This window comes from Leucopleurus acutus (assembly GCF_964270905.1).
Source record: "Leucopleurus acutus genome assembly, chromosome: 17".
Classification (NCBI taxonomy): Eukaryota; Metazoa; Chordata; class Mammalia; order Artiodactyla; family Delphinidae; genus Leucopleurus; species Leucopleurus acutus.
Window position 1 is genome coordinate 73536266 of NC_139159.1, and position 22929 is coordinate 73559194.

Consider the following 22929-nt stretch of genomic DNA (forward strand, 5'->3'; position numbering starts at 1 on the left):
CTGCCAATGCAGGGGACACGGGTTCAATCCCTGGTCCAGGAAGATCCCACATGCTGCGGAGCAACTAAGCCCGTGTGCCACAACTACTGAGCCTGTGTTCTAGAGCCTGTGAGCCGTAACTAGTGAGCCCGCGAGCCACAACTAATGAAGCCCACGTGCCTAGAGCCTGTGCTCCACAACAAGAGAAGCCACCGCAATGAGAAGCCCGCGCATCACAATGAATAGCCCCTGCTCGCCGCAACTAGAGAAAGCCTGTGCGCAGCTATGAAGACACAGTGCAGCCAAAAAATAAGTAAGTAAAATAAATTAAAAAATGAAAACTGAATATTGGGTAATTTGCTGTTTGCAATGTATATACCAAAAGGCCTGCGTAAGTGTTAAATCCAGCATTTTTGCTAAGGACCAGCAGGCATTTAAACACATTTTGAAAAGGTCTCCAGGCATCTCCTCCTAGTGCTCTTTGAAAGACTCCTGATTTCCATAACAATGAGGACCAGCAGAACAATCCTACCTTGAGTTCATCAAACCGGAGTGTAAAATGAAGAATTTCTGCAAACTGTTTAGCAAGAGCCTGCTCTCGCTCTAGATGCTGGGTAGGAGAATACGGGGTACTTGTCAAGGCTCCCAGAAGACCTCTTAATGCTGCTTCTAAAGAAAAAAAGATTAAAATGTTGTTTGTACCTGATATTTGTTTATTAAAACGTGAGCGATTTTTAAATGTTTTGACTTCAATTCCCATAAAAGTAAGATCTCTTTAAAAGCCAGATTCTAAACGTAACACTCAAACTGAATACTGTTTACTAGAATAGAAACCCTGAAGTGACTAACTCAATTTCTGTAAACACAAATTCAAAATCATGTGGAATGTGAATGAGATACCAGGATCAAAGGACAAATTTTATATTATTTTCACATTCTACTGTGTTGATTTTTATGAAATGGTAACTGTTACTACAGCTCAGTAACTTCTTCAGGGGACTGTGGCCACAGAGACAAATCGGTACATGGGTGTGAATGAATTACCAACTTCACATACTTTGAATATACTGTTTATTTATAAACACAAACTGTTTTCTTTCAGTTACTAAAGGAAACCAAATATTTGGTTTAATAATTAGCTCTCTGAGTGTTTTAGAACTTGGTATCTCAGGACCATAATATAAATATTCTAATTTATTATATAAATAAAACCGTTCCTTTGAAACAACTGCTACTTTTGGAATGCCAGACGTAGCAGTTTATTTTATATTCCATTTAAAAATGGAAATACTGCTTGCACTTCAAAAAAAATCACAGAAATCAAACTATTTCAGTTACAGATTACAGAATCAGAAAACAATGGTAGATCCTATTCAGAGAAAACAAGAGCTTACAGAGTTAGATGGTCATCTGATGTTTATGAATAAATGTTAGATTAATAAATATTTATTAGTGATAACAAGTTTATGTCAGATCATCAACCTTTCACTTAAAAAATACCAACTCTACCGTTTATGAAGACCCAATTATGAACCAACATTCATACTTATGCATTTAACCTAGTCTGTCATTTAACTTTCACCATCAACTGTGACATCGGCATTACAGATAGATATACTGAGTTTCAGAGGTTAGACCCCCAAGGATATAGCTCATAAATGCCAGGTGTTTCTGATTTCACAGCCCTATTTTTTCCACCATAATAAACTGTTTCTCACAAAAAGCGACATTCTAACTAGCCTTCTGCAACCTTATAAAAGATTAATTTACTGATCAGTACCAACAGTAAGTACTCCTTACATGTCTATTATATGGCAGGTACTGAGCTAGACACTATTTGTAATCCACACAGTAACTCCAAATGTCAGCTACTATCCTTCTCTTTATGTAAGTCAGAAAATGTATTGATGGTCTAACATGTGCCAGGCACTGGGGAAAGATGAAGATGGACACGCCCTAGGCCCACACAGCGCCTAATTATACAGAGAAGAGAGAAAACTTACTAGAGCTGGGATGTGTGTTAGGAAGGAGAAGGGCACGGCACTGTGGAAAGGTATAAAAACGGGACCTTACCTAGTTCAAGACTCAGGAAAAGACCTCCCTGAATACATGACATCTGGGCTGAGACTGGACTGTGCACTAAGAATGAGCAGGGGTTTGCCAACAGGGCAGGGAGCCAGATCCTGAACTGAGAAGAGCGTGACACAGTAGAGAAACCTACAACAACCAGTACAGGGGAAGGGAGAGGCAAGAAGGAGAGGAACCTAAGACTAAAACAACACGAGGACCATATTAATAAGCACCCTGGCCATGTCATCATAATGTCCCTGGAGAAACTATTTAAGCAGGGTAGTGACATCATCAGATTAGCATTTAATAACTCCACTTCATCTGCAGTGTGGAGAACACACTGTGGGAGTATGGATGGCTTCTAGAGGTGCAAGAGTGGATGTGAGGATCAATTAAAAGGAAAAAACTTTTGGCTCTTTTGAAAAATGGCTTACTTCTCCCACTACTCATCTCATGTGTCAGCATTAATATAAGTGGAAAACAAAGTTTGAGAGATGTGAGAACAGGAAAAACCATTTTAAAAACAAAAACAAAAAACACCAATACTGTTACAAGCTGTTAAAGAAAAAAGAAATTCTCATTTCCTGGATTTGATCCAGCCTCAGGGCGAAGTCCAGCATCTACAGTGCTCACCGCTCTGGGGAATGGGAGACACTCCTCAGCCCCACACTGAGGGGTGAGTCAGGTCATGGCTGACCTGAGATGGCCAATGACCGGGGAGAACTTCTGTCCGTGAACGGCTAAGTCCTCAATGGCACATCTGCCATGAAAGAGAAACTCAAAATGATAAGGCTGCTTACTTGTCTTTGAAGCAGCTAGATCAGCCCGGGGCCCTCTGCTGATACAAGACAGTCCTACTAGACTACAGTGCCTGCGACAAGAGGGGAATCAGAGACAGAGGATCTCAGAAGGTGGCTCCGGTCTCTGGCTGAGTTAGAAAGAAAGGGAGGTCAAAGAACAGATGATGTAGGGATTGGTCTCTCTGATGAAGCTCCTGAAACAAAATGATGTGCTAATGACTCTTACAAAAGGTAGACGGCAAGGAGGAAATTAGTGGACTACTTAAGCCCTAAATTCTGGAAAGTATTAGCTGGTAAACCAGTGCAGAAGCCAAAGCTATGTAAGAAGGCTGCAAGGAAGAGACTGAATGGAGAAATAATGACAGATCAGTCCACAAAGTAGATCCAGAAGGGGAAACAACGGATGACTAGGAAGAGAAGGCTCCTTTACAGACAAGAGCCATATATTCACACCTACTGCCAACCATCCACTATCAAAGAGCAGTCTTTGAATCCCCAGAAGAGAACCCAAAGGATGTGGAGTGCGGGGGATCTGAAACAGCCAAGAGGTAATACCACCATTGTGGGCACTTCAGAACCTTTTGAACAAATTTTGATAAATTTAGCCCAGTGAAAAGGAGTCAACACGTTGGACAGACTCACTCACTATGACCCCTGGAGGTGGCCCCAATAAGCCCCTGGAACAGGAAGACTGAGGAGACACAAAGCAGTTTATGTACTGTCTGGCCACAAAACCTTCGCTCAGATAGCTGCCTCAACTGGGAAGGCCTCAGATTGAAACAAGCAAGTACAGGATGTTTCCCGTGCCAGCAAGGCTAAACCATGTTGGCAAAGCTCAGTGCCTTCCAAATTAGTCAAGTGGTCCCTTCCCTGTCCCTCTATAAATATGCAAGCCAGCAAGGGATCAGGGTCCCTCTTCTGGAGTACACCCCATGGTTTATCTGTAGTGCTTGAACCAAGCAACCTTCTTGGAATTCTGAAGGACCATGAGCATCTTCACAGTTGTGCGGTATTCTGTGTGCTGTTTGTGGTGTTCATCCTCATCTCTGGCTCAACAGTGAGGTAGGAAGAAAAGAGACAACAGAGGTTAAGTGGACTTAAAGCAGAGGGTTCAACTGACTGGAGGTCCAGATAGGATACTGAAGCTCAGAGAATTTAAATGATGTAGCCAAGGCCACACAGCTAATAACTGCAAACAGAGGAATTCAAACACAGGCCATTATGCCTTGAAAGCCTAAAATCCATTATTATTGCTTCTCCTGAATATCCGACACATATTTGATATATCAGATGTACGTACTCATTTATCTATCACTTGCTCACTCATTCAACATTGAGTTCCTATCACATGCAAGCAAAGACATGTACCCTGTCAGCAAGGAAACTGGAAACATTATAAACCAGGTTATTGGCCGAGAGATGAGGAGTAAACCACCAGATCTTAAATTTGTACTTTGTTCATACCTTTACAGAAGCCCTAGACTACACAATGAAGGTTCAAGGCTCCCACATGACAGAATAAAAAACTGATAGCTTTCTGCTATTACCTGTGTTACTATATCCTCTGCTGAAACGGAACCCAGCACCTGTGCCGAAACACACAACACTAACCTGATGTAATTCCAGTAGTTAAAATATGAGAAAATACGTAAGCCTGATGGGTTTGGTCTATTTTATAATTATTCTTTTTTTTTTTACTGGCAAATGCTAAGAAACCAAGATGAACTTGAGTAGGACCTGAGCAGCATCTAAAGCCATTTAACTTCGAAAGCGTCTAGGAACGAGCAGCACAGCAAAACCCTAAATAAGTCGTGAAGATAACTAAAATGGAAAGACCTAGGCTCTCTGAGGTTACAAAGCTACAGACTACGTAGATACTTGACTGAAAGAACTGACTGTCATGCTCGAGGAAAATAATTTATAATTCTTATTTCTAGTAAGAAAAGGACAATTTAGGGCTTCGCTGGTGGCGCAGTGGTTGAGAGTCCGCCTGCCGATGCAGGGGACACGGGTTCGTGCCCCTGTCCGGGAGGATCCCACATGCCGCGGAGCGGCTGGGCCCGTGAGCCATGGCCGCTGAGCCTGCGCGTCCGGAGCCTGTGCTCCGCAACGGGAGAGGCCACAACAGTGAGAGGCCCGCAAAAAAAAAGGACAATTTACACAAACACTTCTATCTCAACTATTATTTGTCTTTGCATTTAACAGTGTATACTGCATCTAAGGAAAATCAGCAATTCTCTTACTTTTTAAAAAATATGCGCTTTTTAAAAAAAAAAACAGAACTTCACAGGACTTCCCTGCTGGCACAGTGGTTAAGAATCTGCCTGCCAATGCAGGGGACACGGGTTCGAGCCCTGGTCCGGGAAGATCCCATATGCCACAGAGCAATTAAGCCCGTGTGCCACAACTACTGAGCCCTCGCTCTAGAGCCCATGAGCCACAACTACCGAGCCTGCACGCGGCAACTACTGAAGCCCGCATGCCTAGATCTCGTGCTCCGCAACAAGAGAAACCACCGCAATGAGAAGCCCGCGTACCGAAATGAAGAGTAGCTGTGGCTCACCACAACTAGAGAAAGCCTGCACAGCAACGAAAACCCAACGCAGCCAAAAATAAATAAATAAATATTTAAAAAATAAAAAGCTCAAATTAAAAAAAATAATAATAGAACTTCAACTTTGAAGCAGAGGTTGTAAACACAAATGGCCAAGTAGCTAATATAAAGAGAGCAAGATATAAAAAACCAGGACGCAGTAGAGACCCACTGCAAACTAGAAAGTACACGCCCTAACTACTGGACACAGAGTCAGTTTGCCACTTAGCTTCGCCAATTGAGAGGCAGATCCATTGCTCAACTGCTGGCTAAGCTATTGATTTTTCCAAAGCAACCGGACTTAAAACACACACAACACATATAATTACCAATTTTAAAACCTGGCAATTAATCAGGAATTTTTAAAAACCATGTGGGCCAAACAAACCGTATTTCAGGTCTAAATTTAGCTTATGAGCCGCCAGTTGACTTCTATCTTACAGTACTGGTTTCCTTATCAAATTGTATGTACTCATTTAGAATATATAACACATTTTTATGATTCAAAAAGCAAAACTATATAAAAACACGTATCAAAAACTTAAACTGAAATGTTTCAAATTTCTGACACATCTATACCACTCCTCCCCTATGCTCCCAACTTCACAAAGTTTACATCTTTCAAATTACACAAGCAGCTAGAGAGCTAAATCTTACCTGTTCTACCTCCTCCTTCTCCAAGAAAAAGAACTCCAATTTTGCTTATTCACTGTATTAAAGGCACAATTCTGATCTCTGAATAATTGTTCCCATGTGAGGGCAGAAGCAGATGATCATGAATTCTTGTTACTTAATGACTCCCTCGATAACTTCGCATATAACATTAGCTTCCTATTTCTCATCTCGTACAGCTTTAGGTACATGAACCGATCATAATCAGCCATGATCTTAAGAACACAAAAATCTAAATAACCCAGGAGACCTTGAATTAGTTCCCACATATGGGAAAGGATGTGCTATGGAGCTGGAGAGAAATTCTACCAAGCTGTTTCCCATAGTAGGATCCTTTAAGCTGCAAAAAATCAGAAATTTCCTTATGGAAGTTAAAATTTGTTGAGGAAAATGGTCTAAATAAATTGAACACCTGGTTGAACAGGATGATAGGAAGATTATGCTATAATCTCATAGTCTACCAAGCTGCTTTACTTATGAAACATATAAATTTAGCAGTATGAACATAAAATACTGTAAATAACTTCCAGTATCAGTAACTGTCTTTCTCACTAGGCAAGTCATAATGACAAAACTTTCAACTTACCTAACCTCTGAGAAAACTCATAAAATTTCTTTAATTTGCCTACTAGTGGAACAACTGCACCCCATGCCTTCTCTTGCAACTTCTCATCTGCTGGATGCTGGATGGCCTTCAAAATCCAAAGAATAAAAATAGTTAGATTTTTTAAAAATCACAACAGTATTATTTTTACATTAAAATATAGGTTTTGGCAAACACAGGAAACCCTGGTATAGTCCATGAAATTCAGAATAATGGACCCAGAAATGCTGAGAGTGGCCTTCTCAACTCCATGGATACTTTAAACCTATTATAATACATTCTTCGTTATTCTTGCAATGGATATGGAGAGATGGAATAAAAAATGACACAATGTATGTTTGTTAGGTATATTACGCCTTGATACTTTTTAGAGCCACAAAAAGAAACCAAAATGTTTCCAATATCACAGACAAGCTTTCTTAGAAATTCTGTTTTAAGGATTATTTTCGTAGAATAAAAGGAAACCAAAAAAGGCAGGCAATAATGAAATAAGACCCAATCTGGGAAAAGGCTAATGAACTTTCAATAATTCAAATTCCAGGGTCCAAACTAGTTTTTAAAAAGTTACCAAACACTTGAAAACCTAAATCAGCCTGAAAAATGTGATTCAGAAATTGTCACTTATCCCCTCCCTGTAACTAAAACTCTATTCTGGAATCTAAGATTTTTTAGGTTTTCCTGAGTGAGGTGAAAAACTAGTTTCAAATGTGAAAGGGGAGAAAATAAAACATAATCTAGAGACTCTAAAATAAACATGAATATGCTCTTTCTCTGCCCAGTCTTCCAAGCCATCAGGCAATCATTTGTAAATATAGAGGGTTATTCCCAAAGAAATATATTTTCTTGCTTTCATCTTGCTTTTGCTTACAGATGCCTTTCTTCACCGTTTTTCCACACCTTGGTTTGCTTTCTCTAACATCTTCAAATGAGCTAAACACGCCATCTGAAAGGTGAAACGCATAACCAACGCCTGTTTGTAACATATCAGCAATCTAAATGGCACACTTAGATTCTCCCAAGACACTAGTACTCTGACTCCATCCATACAAAACCAAAAAATAAGACAGCAAAATAAAACAGAAGCCAGACAGATTTAGAAGATGCTTCAAATAAATTAGCTACAAACTAAATAAATGGGCTATACATTGTTTAAGCAATTTGCTTTATAAGCTTGCCATTGTATTCAAATTTTCTTGGTTTTTTTATATAAACAAATAGGAGTCTGAAATGAATCCCACTTATATGACTATCTAGAAATATTGTAATGTTAAAGAAAACCAGACATTACAACATGTAACAATCCTTATTTCACACTGTATTAATGTGACTATTTCAAAGGGACTGTGATATTATCTTGATGTATATGAAAAAATCCTTTTAGCCTCAAGTCCAGTCTCAATGGTTTCATATCAAGTAGTAAAAATTTGTTTATTACTTGGGAAATAAGCAAATAGATAGAATTTTAAAATTTATTTTCTTCTCCTCAGAAGTCTATCCAACCTTTCTTGCAAGGATCTAAAAATGATTTTCTAAATATCGGCTCATTCTCATAATATTAAAGTGCTCCAGCAAGTGTCACCCATTTTCATAACTGAATAGAGTTAACTATTTCCTTGGCCCTGCCTTGCCTGGATTTAGAACTGAAGACACTGTCTGCTCTTTTATGACAACATTTTATGGTTCTCCTTATAATTCTGATTCTTTCTCCTCTCAGATCAGTTTTACTAATGTTAGATAACATTCCTGGTACAGCACCCATCATAGCCCAACATGAAAAAGAGCACTTAAGTAAAATGTCAATGGTGAGGTTGTCATGGAGCAAATATTACAACTTTCATTTTCAAAAATGTTAAAACTGTTATGGATACATCAAAACATTAGGGAAAGTTCTTATTTCCCTCTCTAGTAGTTTATTCTAGAGAGTAAGCTTTGTTTATTTAATAGATTATATCTTAAATCACATTTTATTCAATTTTAGAGTCATGTTTAATAAAGTACGATTTAAACAAATACATATATAATCCACATCATTAGCACAGTAATAACAGTAAACTCTCAGTCTATGTTCTATGTGTCAGCTTCTATGCGTCTTTGCTGATGGATTATCTAACTTTATCCTCAAAACGACTCTATGAATTGCTTCTACATTTTTTCTACGATGAATAAGGTGGCCATAAAGGTTTTTACATTTCCCTCCCTCTTGAATGATAGCCTTTTGGAGAATATTTTCTAAAATTAAGTATCTGATAGAACAGTATAAATAATTTTACAGATCTAATTTTATACCTTGCCAAACTGACCTCCAAAAAGATACCATTCTACAATACCACTTGCATTAAGACTACCTGTTTCTTCATAAACCAACCAATATTAAACTTTTAATACTTTATTACTGTATGCAGTAAAACTTCTTGACAGTGATGGGCATTTATTGTAAACCTGAACATTTTTCTGTTGTGTGTTTTCTCATAGGTAGAATGGTTGTTTTACTAAGTCAATTAAGTCTTCACATTGACCTATGGCAGTTTTGGTAGTTATATCTGTTCTTTATGTATTTGGTATATACTCAGCTTTTATATGTTTAGGGAACTTGAAATTCACAGAAATGGTTACATGCCTTCATTTACTGAAATATTAAGGTTTTACTCAAGCTAATAATATTGGCAAGATTAATCTAAAGCTCTTGCATTTATTTCTTCAACAGTTACTAACTGCTTACTAAGCACTATACTAGGTGCTGATAACACAAAAATAAGTAAGAAACCAAGTTTACCCTCCTCAAGCTAGCAGTACAGCAGTGGAGATACAGACATCATATATCAATGGTTTAAAAAAAAGTGATGGCTACCATAAAAAACACATGTGCAAGGTGCTGTGGCAAAAGAGTACAGGGAAGTAGAAGGTTATTGGGACTTGAAGGAAGGAAAAGAAAAAAAGAAGGGCATATTCCAGACAAAAACAAAGGCAAGTAACTGCACCTACGTAAGACATTCAGGCAAGCAGTCCAGTGCAGGAGAGGTAAAACATGGAATTCACATTATCTGTAACTTCCCTGCTAATGATACGACCAACTGCTAATCTAAACTAGACTCCATGGAACCATTTAACTCCTCCTTCTCCTTTACATTAAACATCCAGTCAATCACCCAAACCTGTGGCCCCTCAGTCCAAAACACTTAGTGACTCAGTGTCTTCAGGTGTGTGCACTTATTTCTTCCTTTACTAGTACTCCAAATGTCATTAGAGGAATCAGGTTCGATATGGTCTGTAAACCCAAGAGATCAATCCTTGAAAACCTCTGCACTATTAGTTACAGAGAAGAATAACAGAAACAGAAGGGCAGGAAAAAATGAAGCAACAAAGTGTGAGCTGTGCCTTCAAGAAATGTAATGAGAAAAAGAGAGATAAGGTCCAGAGGCCAGGGAGTTTCTTTGGGTAGTATAGGACACTTGCGTATATGTGTACATGCGCCGGGAAGGAGTCAATAAAAGAAAAAAGAAAGAAAATGTAATTAAGAGAAGGAAATTAAAAGAGTAAAGTTCCAGAGGAGGGTGGAGAACAAAGGTAGAGAAGTTAGTCTTGGTAAGAAGTAGGGACAGCTTCTTCTGAAAAAAACAAAAAACAAAAACGAAAAAAACAGAAGAAATAGAAAAAAAGATGGATGGAAACCTGGATAAGCTCAGAGGTTTGGGAGAAGAAAGCTGAGGGAGACCACACCAAACATTTGCTCTGTGGTATCAAGTCATCAGACAGAGTTGAGGGGGTCCAGATCACAAGGATGGTTTCAGCTTTCTCCTAGGAAGCTTAGGAGGAGCAGGAAAACAGACTGGCAGGACAAAAAGAAGCCACAGAAAGCCTCATGTTCTCCCCTCCAAAAACAATAGAAATAGCCACCATGGATACTGTAAATTTCAGCTGTGAGAATAAACCAAAAAAATCAACTTTTCTTTAATATATATAAATTACATATTTATAGAACCTTGTTTTCCTTTTACCCTGTATCACTGCAACCACTTTTGAAATAATGCAAGTGATCTTCCTTTAAACAGAATATTTAATATGCAAACAGACAATAAAGTATAGAATATAACAGAGATTAAAAAGAGGGACACAGTAATTTTTAGTTTACTGGAAAATGTATAAACATGCTTTACCTCTCGTATTTCATGGCCAGCTCCTCTATATGACTGCAAGTCCTCCAAGATGCCTTCTGCATCTTTTAGTACTACATTCACCTGATTATAAATTTCCTTCTCAGACTCTGTAGGCTGGGCATCTAAATAGCAGGAAAGCACAAGAAAATTTAGAGTCACATGATTTTTTTTTTTAGTACATGTATAATAACTCTAAGCACTGATTAATCTGATTTTCTAAAGATGACTAACATTTTGTCCAGTGCTAACTTTTCACTTCTTAGAAAAGACTGACAATTTTTCCATAGTTCTACATTTGAATAACTATCCTCAAGTTTGTAAATATCACAAAGAAGCAAGGGAACACGAAACATTACTATTTATTTTAAGTTACAAATCATGACGTGGTATATTAAACAAACAAGGATTATAATTCAAAAATTTTAATTGTGAGTGTTAATAATCACTGTTTCTACTGTATGCATCACTAACAGTAATGACTGTAAATGTATGAGTAATGATCTATTTTAATGCAACAGAAATGAAAGGCCTATTAATACATCTTGCTCATCTACGGTTTAAGACATAAACTATTTTCCTATAAAGTTCATTTTAATGACTGAGTTTTGATATAAAAAAATTAGAAACTAAAAAAAAAAAGTTTTAGATGCTCCCTTTTTCTAAAGACCATTATATTCGGTACCAATGAACTTCTCTGCTGATGAACAAAAGGTCCAGATTCCTGTGCAGAGGAGTTCGAACTATGAAACTGCTCCAGAATCACTAGGCTACTAAAAACTAGATACTTTAAGATACAATAGTATCACTGAAATTTTGAAATACTAAAGCAAAAACAGAGTTCCTATACACTTGGGACTGAGAGGAAAAATAGAGAATTATACTTATAAAAAACATAATCAGGAACACAAACATATGGGCATTTCTACTACCTGTGGTGTTAGCCACAAAACTTAGGTTAATAGATGAATAATTCTGGATTTCTGTTAGACTCGAGGTGACAAAAATCCCATTTTCAATACCTTGGTCACTTGTTTCTCTAAGGATAAATCTTTTTTATCCAATACATTTGATTCTTTTTTTGGGTGGGGAGGGGAGAATTGGCCGCTTTGTGACGAAAATGAGTTTTTCATAAATCTTTCCAACTAGACTATATCCAACACTGCAGATAAGGCATAAAGCACTTAAAATAATAAACATTATGATTACCATAATGTTTTAGAGAGCAACTTTGATGTCAGAATTCCTCCATGCTAAAATTTTCTCTTACTCTGGAGGTAGGGGAGGCCGATCAAATTTATAACATGAATTAAGATCATTTCTGATAAATCTCTTGTTCACCAATCATATAAAACTAGTACCTAGAATTTTCTGCACATATTCCACCTCCCCATAAGTACACAACGATCTATTTATTCCTTTCCTTAGAAAAATTTTACAAACTTAGTTCACACGTGAAACTAGGAGTCCAGATGCCTAAAACCTGTAACTTTATTTTGCGCTTGGGGCAAGTCATAATTCAATTCCATTTATTAAACCTGCCAACTAGTCAAAAATATACCATTTATATTTTTTAAATCAACAAGTACAGTATCAATTTCAACATACTTAAGACATTACTACAGCAACAATAAGTAACATTCACATGCAAAGCCAACTCAAGAATTTGTGTTTTCATATCTGTTCCCTTATTTTTCAAATTTACTTTCAGAAATCATGTATTTTTTTTAATGAAAATGTTATGACAAAATAATTACACAAGGAGTCAACTGAAAAATTAAAAAGACCCTGTCTGTGTCCAAAGCTATAAAGGTATTACTAGGAGCAAATACTGCTATTATAGCTAAATGATTTTTTAAAAATCAGAGTTTGTCATTTGGCAATAGTATTTTTTCACATTTAGCCAGACCATGTTCTCCAAAGTCACAGTTAGACACACACTAAAAAAAAAAAAGGTACACCTCATAACTTTTATACTTACACCAGATGCAGTAGAGAAAAATAGTTTCACATGCAAAAACAGCAGTTTTATACTTTTCATATGGAATTGTGAAACTACGGACATAACATCAATAGTAGACACATATCATAGTTTGAATTCATGAAGTGGGAATTCATGACAAAGGACAATATTTTGACTATTATATAGTAAAAGATATTTGTGAAGTTTGAAAATACTAAACTATGTATTTTGGATGTGGTGACTAGCTGTTAACAGAAATGACACTGAGAATTACATACAAAAGAAACATTATCAGATAGATTTAAATAGACCTTGGAAGTGGTTAATAATTATTAAAGATTTAATAAATACCAAGAAATTTAAAAATAAAGGAGAAGATTCCAGTTTCCCCTAAGGGTGGAAAAAGTACCCAGCACCACACTGATTAAACATTTTTTAGACTGTCACAGGAAAGTCACATTTATAATTTTGAAAGCTGCTGAAGACTGCTGTAGAGATGAAGACAAACAGAAAATAGCAGACAGGTAAAGCACTACTTTACTGATAGCAAGTCATGCAAAAGGGTGAAATACTAGGGAGGGGAAAGGACTCCATAAAATAAAACACTTTATTCCAAAAATGGTATCATATAATACAACCAAGACTTGTCACTTTGATTTTTCATAGCAAAAAATGAAAACTTTTATTACTTGAGGAAAAACACATCACTTAGCCAGCTAACAGACGGCCATTCAATTGATTGCAAAATGTATCTACTATACTACTGAGAGTAACCTCAGTGATTACTCATCAAGCTTAGTTTTAAAAGCTGTTCAAGGGAAATTACAGCATATTTCAGTTGCTCATACTATTTGAAGGTAAAATTAATTTTTTTAATAAATTCACACCAGTTTCCTACAGAGGAGTCACTGAAAATAATTGCTAAAATTGAAGCTGTTATGATACAAAAGGAGGCAAAGGATCAGCTATGAAAGGAAAAAAATTAAAAGACACGTAGAAATTGTAATAAGGGGTCTGTCTGCTTTAATCTTGCATTCATTCATTAAATATTTACAGTATATCAATCACCACAAGTCTCATCGAGGCAGGGACCTCAATGTAGAGTACATACCACTGTACAGTATATAAACTCGGTACCTAGTAGATTTTCCATAATAAATATTTATTGAATGAATGAGAAGGTACAGAGATATAAATATACCTCCAGCATGTGTTAAAGAAGGCTATTATGCATTTTTAACTCTAAATAAATATAATCCTACATCATTTTAGAAAAATAAATATAAGAAAATGCCACCAGAAATTTCCAAGTATGGGGAAAAAGCAATTGAAAATATACAAAAATAAAATGGAAAAACAAAGTTAGACTAAAAGGGTGGGTATTATCAATATTTTTTTGTAAATAGGGGGTAAGGGGAACAGGCAACACAAAAGACACAAGAATTAGAAGAAATGTATGACTAAGTGGAAAGGCACTATAACAAAGAATCAAAGGAAGTAAGATTCATTTCTCACTTACAAATGACCACCTATATTTACTCTCCTATTTTGGCCTACCTGGAGATAACTAAATCAAGGTTAACTAATGAATACTGAACTTCTATGATTACAGAGGACTATGCTAAGGTTGGGAGGGGACATAAATATAAAAGTCCCTCTTCTCCCAAGAAACAATCTAGTGAACTAATAGATATAGTAGTTACTCAGGCTAAAGATCTGTCATTAGAATGACCTATAAATTAACAATGTCATTATAAAGTAAGAAATCTCAAGAACTAGAAGAGGTTGTACAGGCCCCAATTCAGTGCTTTTAATATGCTGTCATTAGCATAACTGCTGCCGAACTGTATGGGGCAATTCTGGACTTACATATGAATATTAATTAAACCACTATTCTTAAAATCATATAGGTACAATCTGCTTTCAGAAAAAGACCCTCTTTCTAGTACATCGAGTAGATAATGATATGTTTCACTGAACACAGAATGTCATTTCACGCCTTAAGGCTTTTTTACATGTTGTTCCTTCTTTCTACAATGTACTGCACTAAATCAGCCTGAAACATTCTAATTCACCCTTCACAACCCAACTCAAATATCACCATCAGAAAGTCTTCCATGCCCAATCTACTCACAGCTAGGTAAAGTTAATCCCCTTCCTGAACTACACCTTGAATGATGTAAATTATGTAAATAATTAGTTTGCATTTCTGTCTATTCTAATGATTTGTATTTCTCTCTATTCTACTGAATTGAGAACTCTCCAAAGGCAAGGGTTGTATTTTAGTTATCTTTGCATCCCCAGTACCTACTGGCTGGCATACAGGAGGCAGGCTGAACTGAAGTGAAAAACAGTATGTGTGTGTGCAAGCACGTAAATTAAGGGATAATGATTAAAGACCGTCTTCATTTGGAAACTACAGCATTCCATTAAATCATACTTTAAAATTACCAGAATAGTTAATTTTTATACAGCTTGATGCAAAACGCCAGTACATCTGTCTGTATGGAACCATGGACATGCACTGAGCTAGATTTAACCAATCAGAATGATGGAAATAGTAAAGCTAAATTATTCTGGTAACCTAAATATTACTGTTCATCTAGAAATAATGTAGTACTAATACTCTATTTAATAAAAGAATATGACTTTATCCTTAGTAATCATAATGAACTGGCAAATCAACTGTGTTGGCAATTTTGAATCTGGTATAAAACAGGTTAAAGAAAGGAAGTTTCAAGGGGTCACTATAGTAGCCTAATGATAAAATACACTTTTACAAGTGCATATTTCCAAAAAGATGACAAATATTCAAATGGATGACAGATAAAATTGATTAAGAGAACTCTGATGTTAGATTCAAAAGAAAACATTTAAAAATGTAACTAAGAATTAACAAGGGACAAACTCTGGCCTAGTCTGCAGTTTGTTTTCACTAAATTTCATTTACAGTATACCAGTAAGTGTCAAACCAAAAGTTCTACATTGGCTGATATAAGCAACAAATATTTAATTTACATCTGCCTTTAAGACGTTAACACTTTATATATAGTTCTTCATTGTTGGTTATTATTGTTCTTGTTAGCAATTTTTACCTTTTCCTGCTACTAAATTAGCTATTTAAATTTTAAGGATAATGATCTAAACTCCCAAAGATTAGAAAACCAAGACCCAATAATATTTTTTAAACTACAGTAAATTCATGCTTTTCACTTGACCACAACATAATGCTAGGTTTATAAAAAGATCAAGTGCCAAGTCTTGAACAAGATCTTGACTATATCAAAGCCAAGATTCTGCAAACGTAAGGAACTTGAGACAGAGAGTAAAAAGGAGACAGAAAAGCAGGAAAATATACAACAGCAAGTTTGAAACAGATGCAAATAAACTAAAATACAGCTCTAATGTAAGTTGCCTCATCTGAAAGAATAATCTTCAAGTCAGCAATCTGCTCAACATCCCCAAGCTGATTAAAATTCATGCTAAACATGCATTTAAAACAGCACTGTTAAATTGTTGAGAAGGGTCAAGAAAACTACTATTTGGTAACATTGTCCCCTAAAAACCAAACAATATGGTCCTGATATTGACATTACTACTCTTTGCTGGCCTGCACACAGTACCCAAACTGTAACGGAACATTAATAGGAATGTAATAAAAGTAGAAAAATATCAGAGACCAAAAATTATCCCATCAAATGGAGATAAGCTATAAATTAATGTGCTCATATGAACTGTCCTGGTTTAAAGAAAAAATATATAAATTATTCATAATAGAATGAATTGTATAATATCACATAAACTAAACTGAAGTTGATGGAAAAATGTAATGTCTCTCTGTGGATTTATTTTAAGAGATTTATTTGTTTTAAAAATCAGAAAAGGTCTTAAATTTTAAGTATTTAAAAATCTGTTCAAATGTTTTAATCTCAGATGAAAATGCTGGGGGGGGGGAGCGGGTCACATGATTTATAACCTAAAAGCTCTCTCTTCACCCTTTCCTAACAATTTTCTAATGATGAGTTAAAATAGCAAGATTCACACTAAAACACCAATTTAATATCATTGTTCCCAATGTGACAACCAGACAAGCTAAAGCAACACTGACAGCCAAAAAAGCAAAAGCTTTTCAACATGCACAGGGGTCAATGACACTTACCTGCCACTCTTAGACCATATTATAATAGGTCATGCAACATAAAACAAACAGAAGGCAAATTACTTAAAGGTCTGTGAACCCATTATTTTTCTTTTTAGAGATAGAAAAAAAATGAATTCCTGAAATAAATACATATAATGAATTTAACTTTTCAAATTAATTATCTGCAAAGATTAAATAATTAAGGTTCACACTTACCTTTTAATATTATGCCCAAATTACTGAGCTCTGAATGGCCTTCATGAACAGATTTTGTATTCAAAGTATTTCAATAGGTACACAGAGTAACTGAAACCAAGTCAATTTTTCTCAACTGCAATAAAATTTTCCCCAAATATTGCTTCTAGTTAACAAAGCTTGAAGTAGCATTTGTCCTTTCCACCAAAATTTTTCATAAAAATGTTTTCAGAGAATCTCAAATATTTTCATTAGAGATCTCAAATTATAAAATAATGTCCAACTAAGAGATATCAGTCTCTTACAAAAGTTCAAAAACATTTTATCACAATTTAATCTATAAAATATGACTTCCAGTTCTAGAAGGCACCAGAAATTTTACTCAAACAATTCATAGCTCAGTCATGCAAAGCAAAAGTTAAAAAGATGGCAAAGTGGAAACATTCATTTAGTGCAAGACAAACGCAGTCTACTGCAGGCAAAGAAAAATAGATATAAAATCATCTTCTCACTTTCAAAATCAAGGAAAAAATTTGGCCCCTGCTCAAGGTCTGTGCATGTCAAAACTTTAAGAAGATTCCCCATGTTAAGGTACCTGTCAAGACAAGAATGAGAAAAGAGAAAATATCCCTTTATAAAAAAGAACATCTGAAATTTACTTAAAAAACCAAAAAAAACAAAAAACAGTAACAGGGAAAATGTTCATTAGGCCATGAATTCGTCCTTCAGGTTACCCAGACTCTGCTCTGGCAGACAGCAAACCGGGTTCTCAAGGTGCTGATATGTAGGACCTAGAGGTGAAATGTAGTTTTCCTGTACACAATGGCACAACTGTTGCTCTAATTCTTCTTAAAATTCTCCCAAGTTTCATTAATGGCCTTATAATGAAAAATTCTTTAAGTATTCCAATAGTGCTAGTATTCTGAAAAAGAAATTTCTGATCAAGAATTATTCACATGTAATCTTGTTTAATATTGCACTGAAACAACAATTTATTTCAAAGCCAAATATTAAGAGTTTTGGCCACAGCTCACCTTTGCATTTCACCTTAAAATAGCAGAATATTAAACTACTTCCTGTATGCCGTTAAATAAAGCATGTATTTCTAAGCAAATTTGGATTCTCAATAATTTGTGGAGGTTACTTAAAGTACTGATTCTGGATATGCAGCACAACTCTGATTTGTCATAAAAATTATCATAAGATTATAAGCAAACAGATTGTTGGGCATAGTCACTAAGGCATACTATTAGAATGTTCATCATAAGGCTACTTGCTTCATGGACTAATGAAAGGACAGCACTGGCTACAGACTCAACATGATTTCAGCAAATGAAAAACTAAATTATACATATGATGGTGATGCTTGCCTACGATTAAGAAAAAAGTCATGCAAACTTTGTTTGATCCCCATACTTTATTAACAGATAGTCTGGCTGGCCTTCACTGTGGTGTGAGTATAATTAATCTTTCACCTTTACCATTATGCACCAGCCGTGAAGGGCTAAGAGACTTACTTTCAAAGTCCAAGAAAAAATGTGCTGCATTGTGGTCTATGTCCCTGGTTAGCACCTTAATGAGATTACCCATGCCAGCAAACCTAAAAATAAAAATGGCAACATCATTTAGTTCCAGTAAAAAAGTTTTTAAGCAGAGGCCTGGGATTCGGCAAAGGCTGGCTTGCTCATAATTACCAACAGGTGCAGGTTTTATATGCTTCTGGCGTTGAAAATTTGGAACAACAAAAGCACATTTGGCTCTGAGTTTATAGCTCTTGTCCCTCTTTTCCACATATCAAAAAAGTTACATAAGGCAAAACTAGCAAAAAGATTAGATTTTTACATATAACTTGCAATATTTACATTTGATTAATATCTATGCTAGTGTTACTCCTTTAAAATGTTTGAGGCATATATTCTCAACTGAAATTAACATCAAAAATAGATTTCTCAACTAAGTAAATATTGAGACCATTATTCTTAAATAATAGGGATATTGTCCTTCTTGCAGAATCAAATCCTATTGGGAATACATGGAAAACAGTACTCAAACCACACTTAAAGACTGAAGGGAGATATCAATTAATGACCCATTTTTAAAATTTTACCACACATAAACCAGTATTTCTTACATTTTCTATACTCCTAAGAATAATCAAACTTTTTGTTATTTAACCCACAGATTGATTATTCAACAATATCAACTATATACAAAGTATGTAACTTAGAAGTTAACACAGCAAACAAACACAAAGGGAGCCAGCAATTATTACAACTTCATAAATTTGCAGAGGAAAAATAATGCGATGGTATAAATCTTGCCCAAGAATTTGCCATGACTCAGTGAGGATGAAGGTGGAAGGAGGGGGTCAGGAACGTCCAGGAAACCAGATTCAAACCTTGTAGTTGCAGTAACTATAGGAAAGGCAGACTATGGTGTCACAGGCATCCCATACCCTCCCCTCCCCCAATCTCCATACTTTTTCTCCAAATATGGAACTACTGGTAAATGTAAATGAAACAAAACACAAAAGTAACAATATTTTTATCAATGAAAAAGAACACCTTATTGCTCACCCCTATTACAAGAAATCTGAAAAGAGCACTCTGGCCAGCTGTGCTGTGCCCCCTTCCTCCACCTACTCTCTGGACAATGGCATATGTTCCTCACTTTAAGCTTCGCAAAGAGGAAATAACAGTATATGTATAACAGTTATTTGCTTTAGAGATCAAAATCTGATGGACTGACACATACTTCTTAGAAATGTTAAAAGCAATCTAATTTATTCACAAATATGGTTAATACGAAGGATCCCCTCTTTTAAAATGATGCCCCTTATGGGAGAGGTAGGGATCTATGTTATTTTTGATATTAAAATCCCTATCACACAGAATTCACAGGAAAGATTCTGTCCAATGTATGACACAGATGGACTACGTGAGATTAAAACTAAAAGGGAAATATTTTATCTTAATTATCTTTTACACTGTAAAGTTTAATAATACCAAACTTTTATATATAAGGAAAATATAACCATTTTTCCAAAATCATCACATCCAAATAATTACCTTAAATTGTTACTAAATCTATTCAATAAATTATTTTAGGAACATTTGGAAAAAAATATTTCACAGCTTCAATTTTCAAAAGCTTTCAAATATATACGGAGTATCTGTTTCCAAACATACATAAATTCTCTCACTAACAAGAACCAAGAGCAATATACAAAGAATTACCTAGTGGCATCAAAACTTCAACCACAGATGGAAAATCAGTATGAGAGAGGACTGTAATTGTCTTTAAGAGGAAAAGGCAGCATACCATTTGGTGTTAAAAGTGTTTAGACTATGGAATCAAACCAAAATTCCAACTCTAGCTAAATAGCTGTTTGTCCTTGAGGATGGTAGTCAACCTCTCTGGGACTCATTTTCTTCCTCAGTAAAACACACATTTCATTGTAACCATCTTAAATAAAGGGTTATTATGAGAGTTCAATGAGATTAAACACTGACTTATTATTAGCACAGTGTATGGCACACAGAAAGCATTCAATAAAAATGCTGCCTGTTGTTATAACCCCAAAATCACAAAATGACTTTAAAAAAATAATAATGGCTCTACTTCTTTTAACACAAACCACAGTCTTCAATCTGTCAATGAATTTCAATGTTATAAATCAGAGTAAATCACAAAACCTACTTTTAGCTCACTTTTGTCAAGAATATTGCTAAAATGCTGTCCTAAAATTAGTCCTATGAGACCTTCATCAGGTACAGGAGAGAGGGAGAAGGGACAGATTTAAGTTTCCTTACCTTTGTACTTGTACGCACACAGTTGATCCTCGGGGAAAATACTGAAACTATCGAACTTTGTCTGCTCCGTTTTTCTACATCTACTTCTGCAAATTCCTTCCATTATTTAGTCCTTCTTTCGAGGCACCCCGGCCTAGTGTGACCCTAACACCCCTCACTCTGCATCATACTTGGTCCTGACACATTCACTCTTCACAAGTACTCAAAGATTCGGAATTTTTTAATCTCTTCATCCCAAACAGTGACTCTTAGCTAGAAAATGGCCCAGTTTATCTAGTACAGGTTTCTCAACCTCAGCTCTATTAACATTTGGGGCTGGGTAATTCTTTTGTTGAGAGGGGTCTGTCTCACACTGTTAAGGTCTTCAGCAGCATCCTGGGCCTCTACACACTAGATGCCGTAGTAACCCACCACACAAGTTGTGACAACCAGAAATGATTCTGGATGGTGGCAAATGTCTCCTAGGGGGCAAACCCTACAGCACACAGGAAAGATGCTGTGCAGGCAACCCACATCATGTGTGTCTCCGAACAAAAACTCATGGAATTTTTCGAAGGTCTGAAAACAGTTCATTATAATATTATCAGTTGTCATATCTTTTTATAGGAAAAAACAAAAAATTAAAACCATATCCCTGCTGTCTTGCATATTTTAACTCTTCAGTCAAAAACCAAACCAAACCAAAAAACCTCTCCATCCCCTCAGTGTGACTGATTTCAATGAATATGACATAATGGCTACTTGGCAGTTCTGCACGGTACCAGACTGCCTGGGTTCAAACCCCCCAGCTGTGCCACTTTCAAGCTCTGGGACTTTAGTCAAGTGTCCTAACTTCTCCATTCCTCAGTTTTCTCATCTACAAAATGTGTATAATAATAATATCCACTGCAGAGGGTTCATAAAATCATTAAACGGGTTAATACAAGCAAAACATTTAGCATCATGCCTGGCAAAGTGTTTGCTGCTCTCGCTCTGGCTGTTTTTAGAGTGACCTGACTGACCCACAGGATCTGTCCCCGGTGGCAGAACCTGTGGATGTGCGGCTTTGGAGCGTGTGGCAGCTGTATTTCCTGCCCTAGAGGAAGCCAGTCTGTCACAAAAGAATGAAGCCAACACGCAGTGGAGAGCCACAGAAAGCGTTCACAAGTCCTTAATTTCTGATTCTATTTGTTCCCAAGTTTCAGCTGCCATTTACCTCAGCTGAGTTTAGATTTTCCTCTGGTTTTAACATATCCTGGTTTCTTTCAATTTCCCTTTTACCTTTTTAGTTGAGTTGGGCTTCTGTCATTTGCATCTAAAAGAGTTCTGACTAATATGATTTCTAAATTTCAGATGAATAAATAAATCTGATCCAAAGGATATAAAAGATTTTTCAGAGTATATAAAACTTGGTCCAAAATACTGATATACTTTAGAGGCACTATTTCAAGGTAAATAATAAAAATTACAACTTAGGATAATAAACTGTCATCCAATCTGAATTTAGGAGGGAAAAACTAAAGAATTTTCTTTCGATGTACTTTTTATTGTAATCCTTGGATTTAAACTAAATATTATAAATATTTACTAAACAAGCTAAGAAGAAATTTGATACACAGAAGTCAGATATAGTGTACTTCGAGTGTTTGCAATATTTTCCACGTATTTCTGTGACTACGAGCTCTCATGTTATGTGTTTGTTTCGAAGTTGGAGGCTTATCTGGAAAGGAACATGCTCTTCCTGGCCGGTAGTCTGTGGAATGTATTTCTGAGCTCACGAAAAGCATTTAATAAATACATTAGACCATTTTCCCATAAAACATTTGAAAAGAAGTTTCCTTAACTAGAATAATAGAAGCCACTAGAAACACAACTACATGGTACCATTAATATGTTACTTCATCTCTCTTTCTAGAAAATTCCTAAGAGATGCTGTTACTTCATCTACTCTTTTGGGCTCAGGGGGGTTT

General features: G+C 36.0%; 1 protein-coding gene across 5 annotated transcripts in view; it reads right to left on the reverse strand.

Moving 5' to 3' along the window:
• Positions 1 to 22929, reverse strand: part of CYRIB (CYFIP related Rac1 interactor B) — a 153887-nt gene that overhangs the window by 12941 nt on the left and 118017 nt on the right. For 2 of the 5 annotated variants that reach the window (XM_082858609.1, XM_082858610.1), the window contains 4 exons: positions 17681 to 17763; positions 10873 to 10994; positions 6701 to 6806; positions 512 to 648 (listed from right to left, as the gene is read on the reverse strand). In XM_082858609.1, the coding sequence (XP_082714735.1) occupies positions 512 to 648; positions 6701 to 6806; positions 10873 to 10994; positions 17681 to 17753 (438 nt within the window). In that variant the 5' untranslated portion in view covers positions 17754 to 17763. Of the gene's footprint in view, positions 1 to 511; positions 649 to 6700; positions 6807 to 10872; positions 10995 to 17680; positions 18636 to 18685; positions 18769 to 22929 lie in introns of those variants that run through there. The other 3 variants (XM_082858611.1, XM_082858612.1, XM_082858608.1) reach the window with 3 other exon arrangements.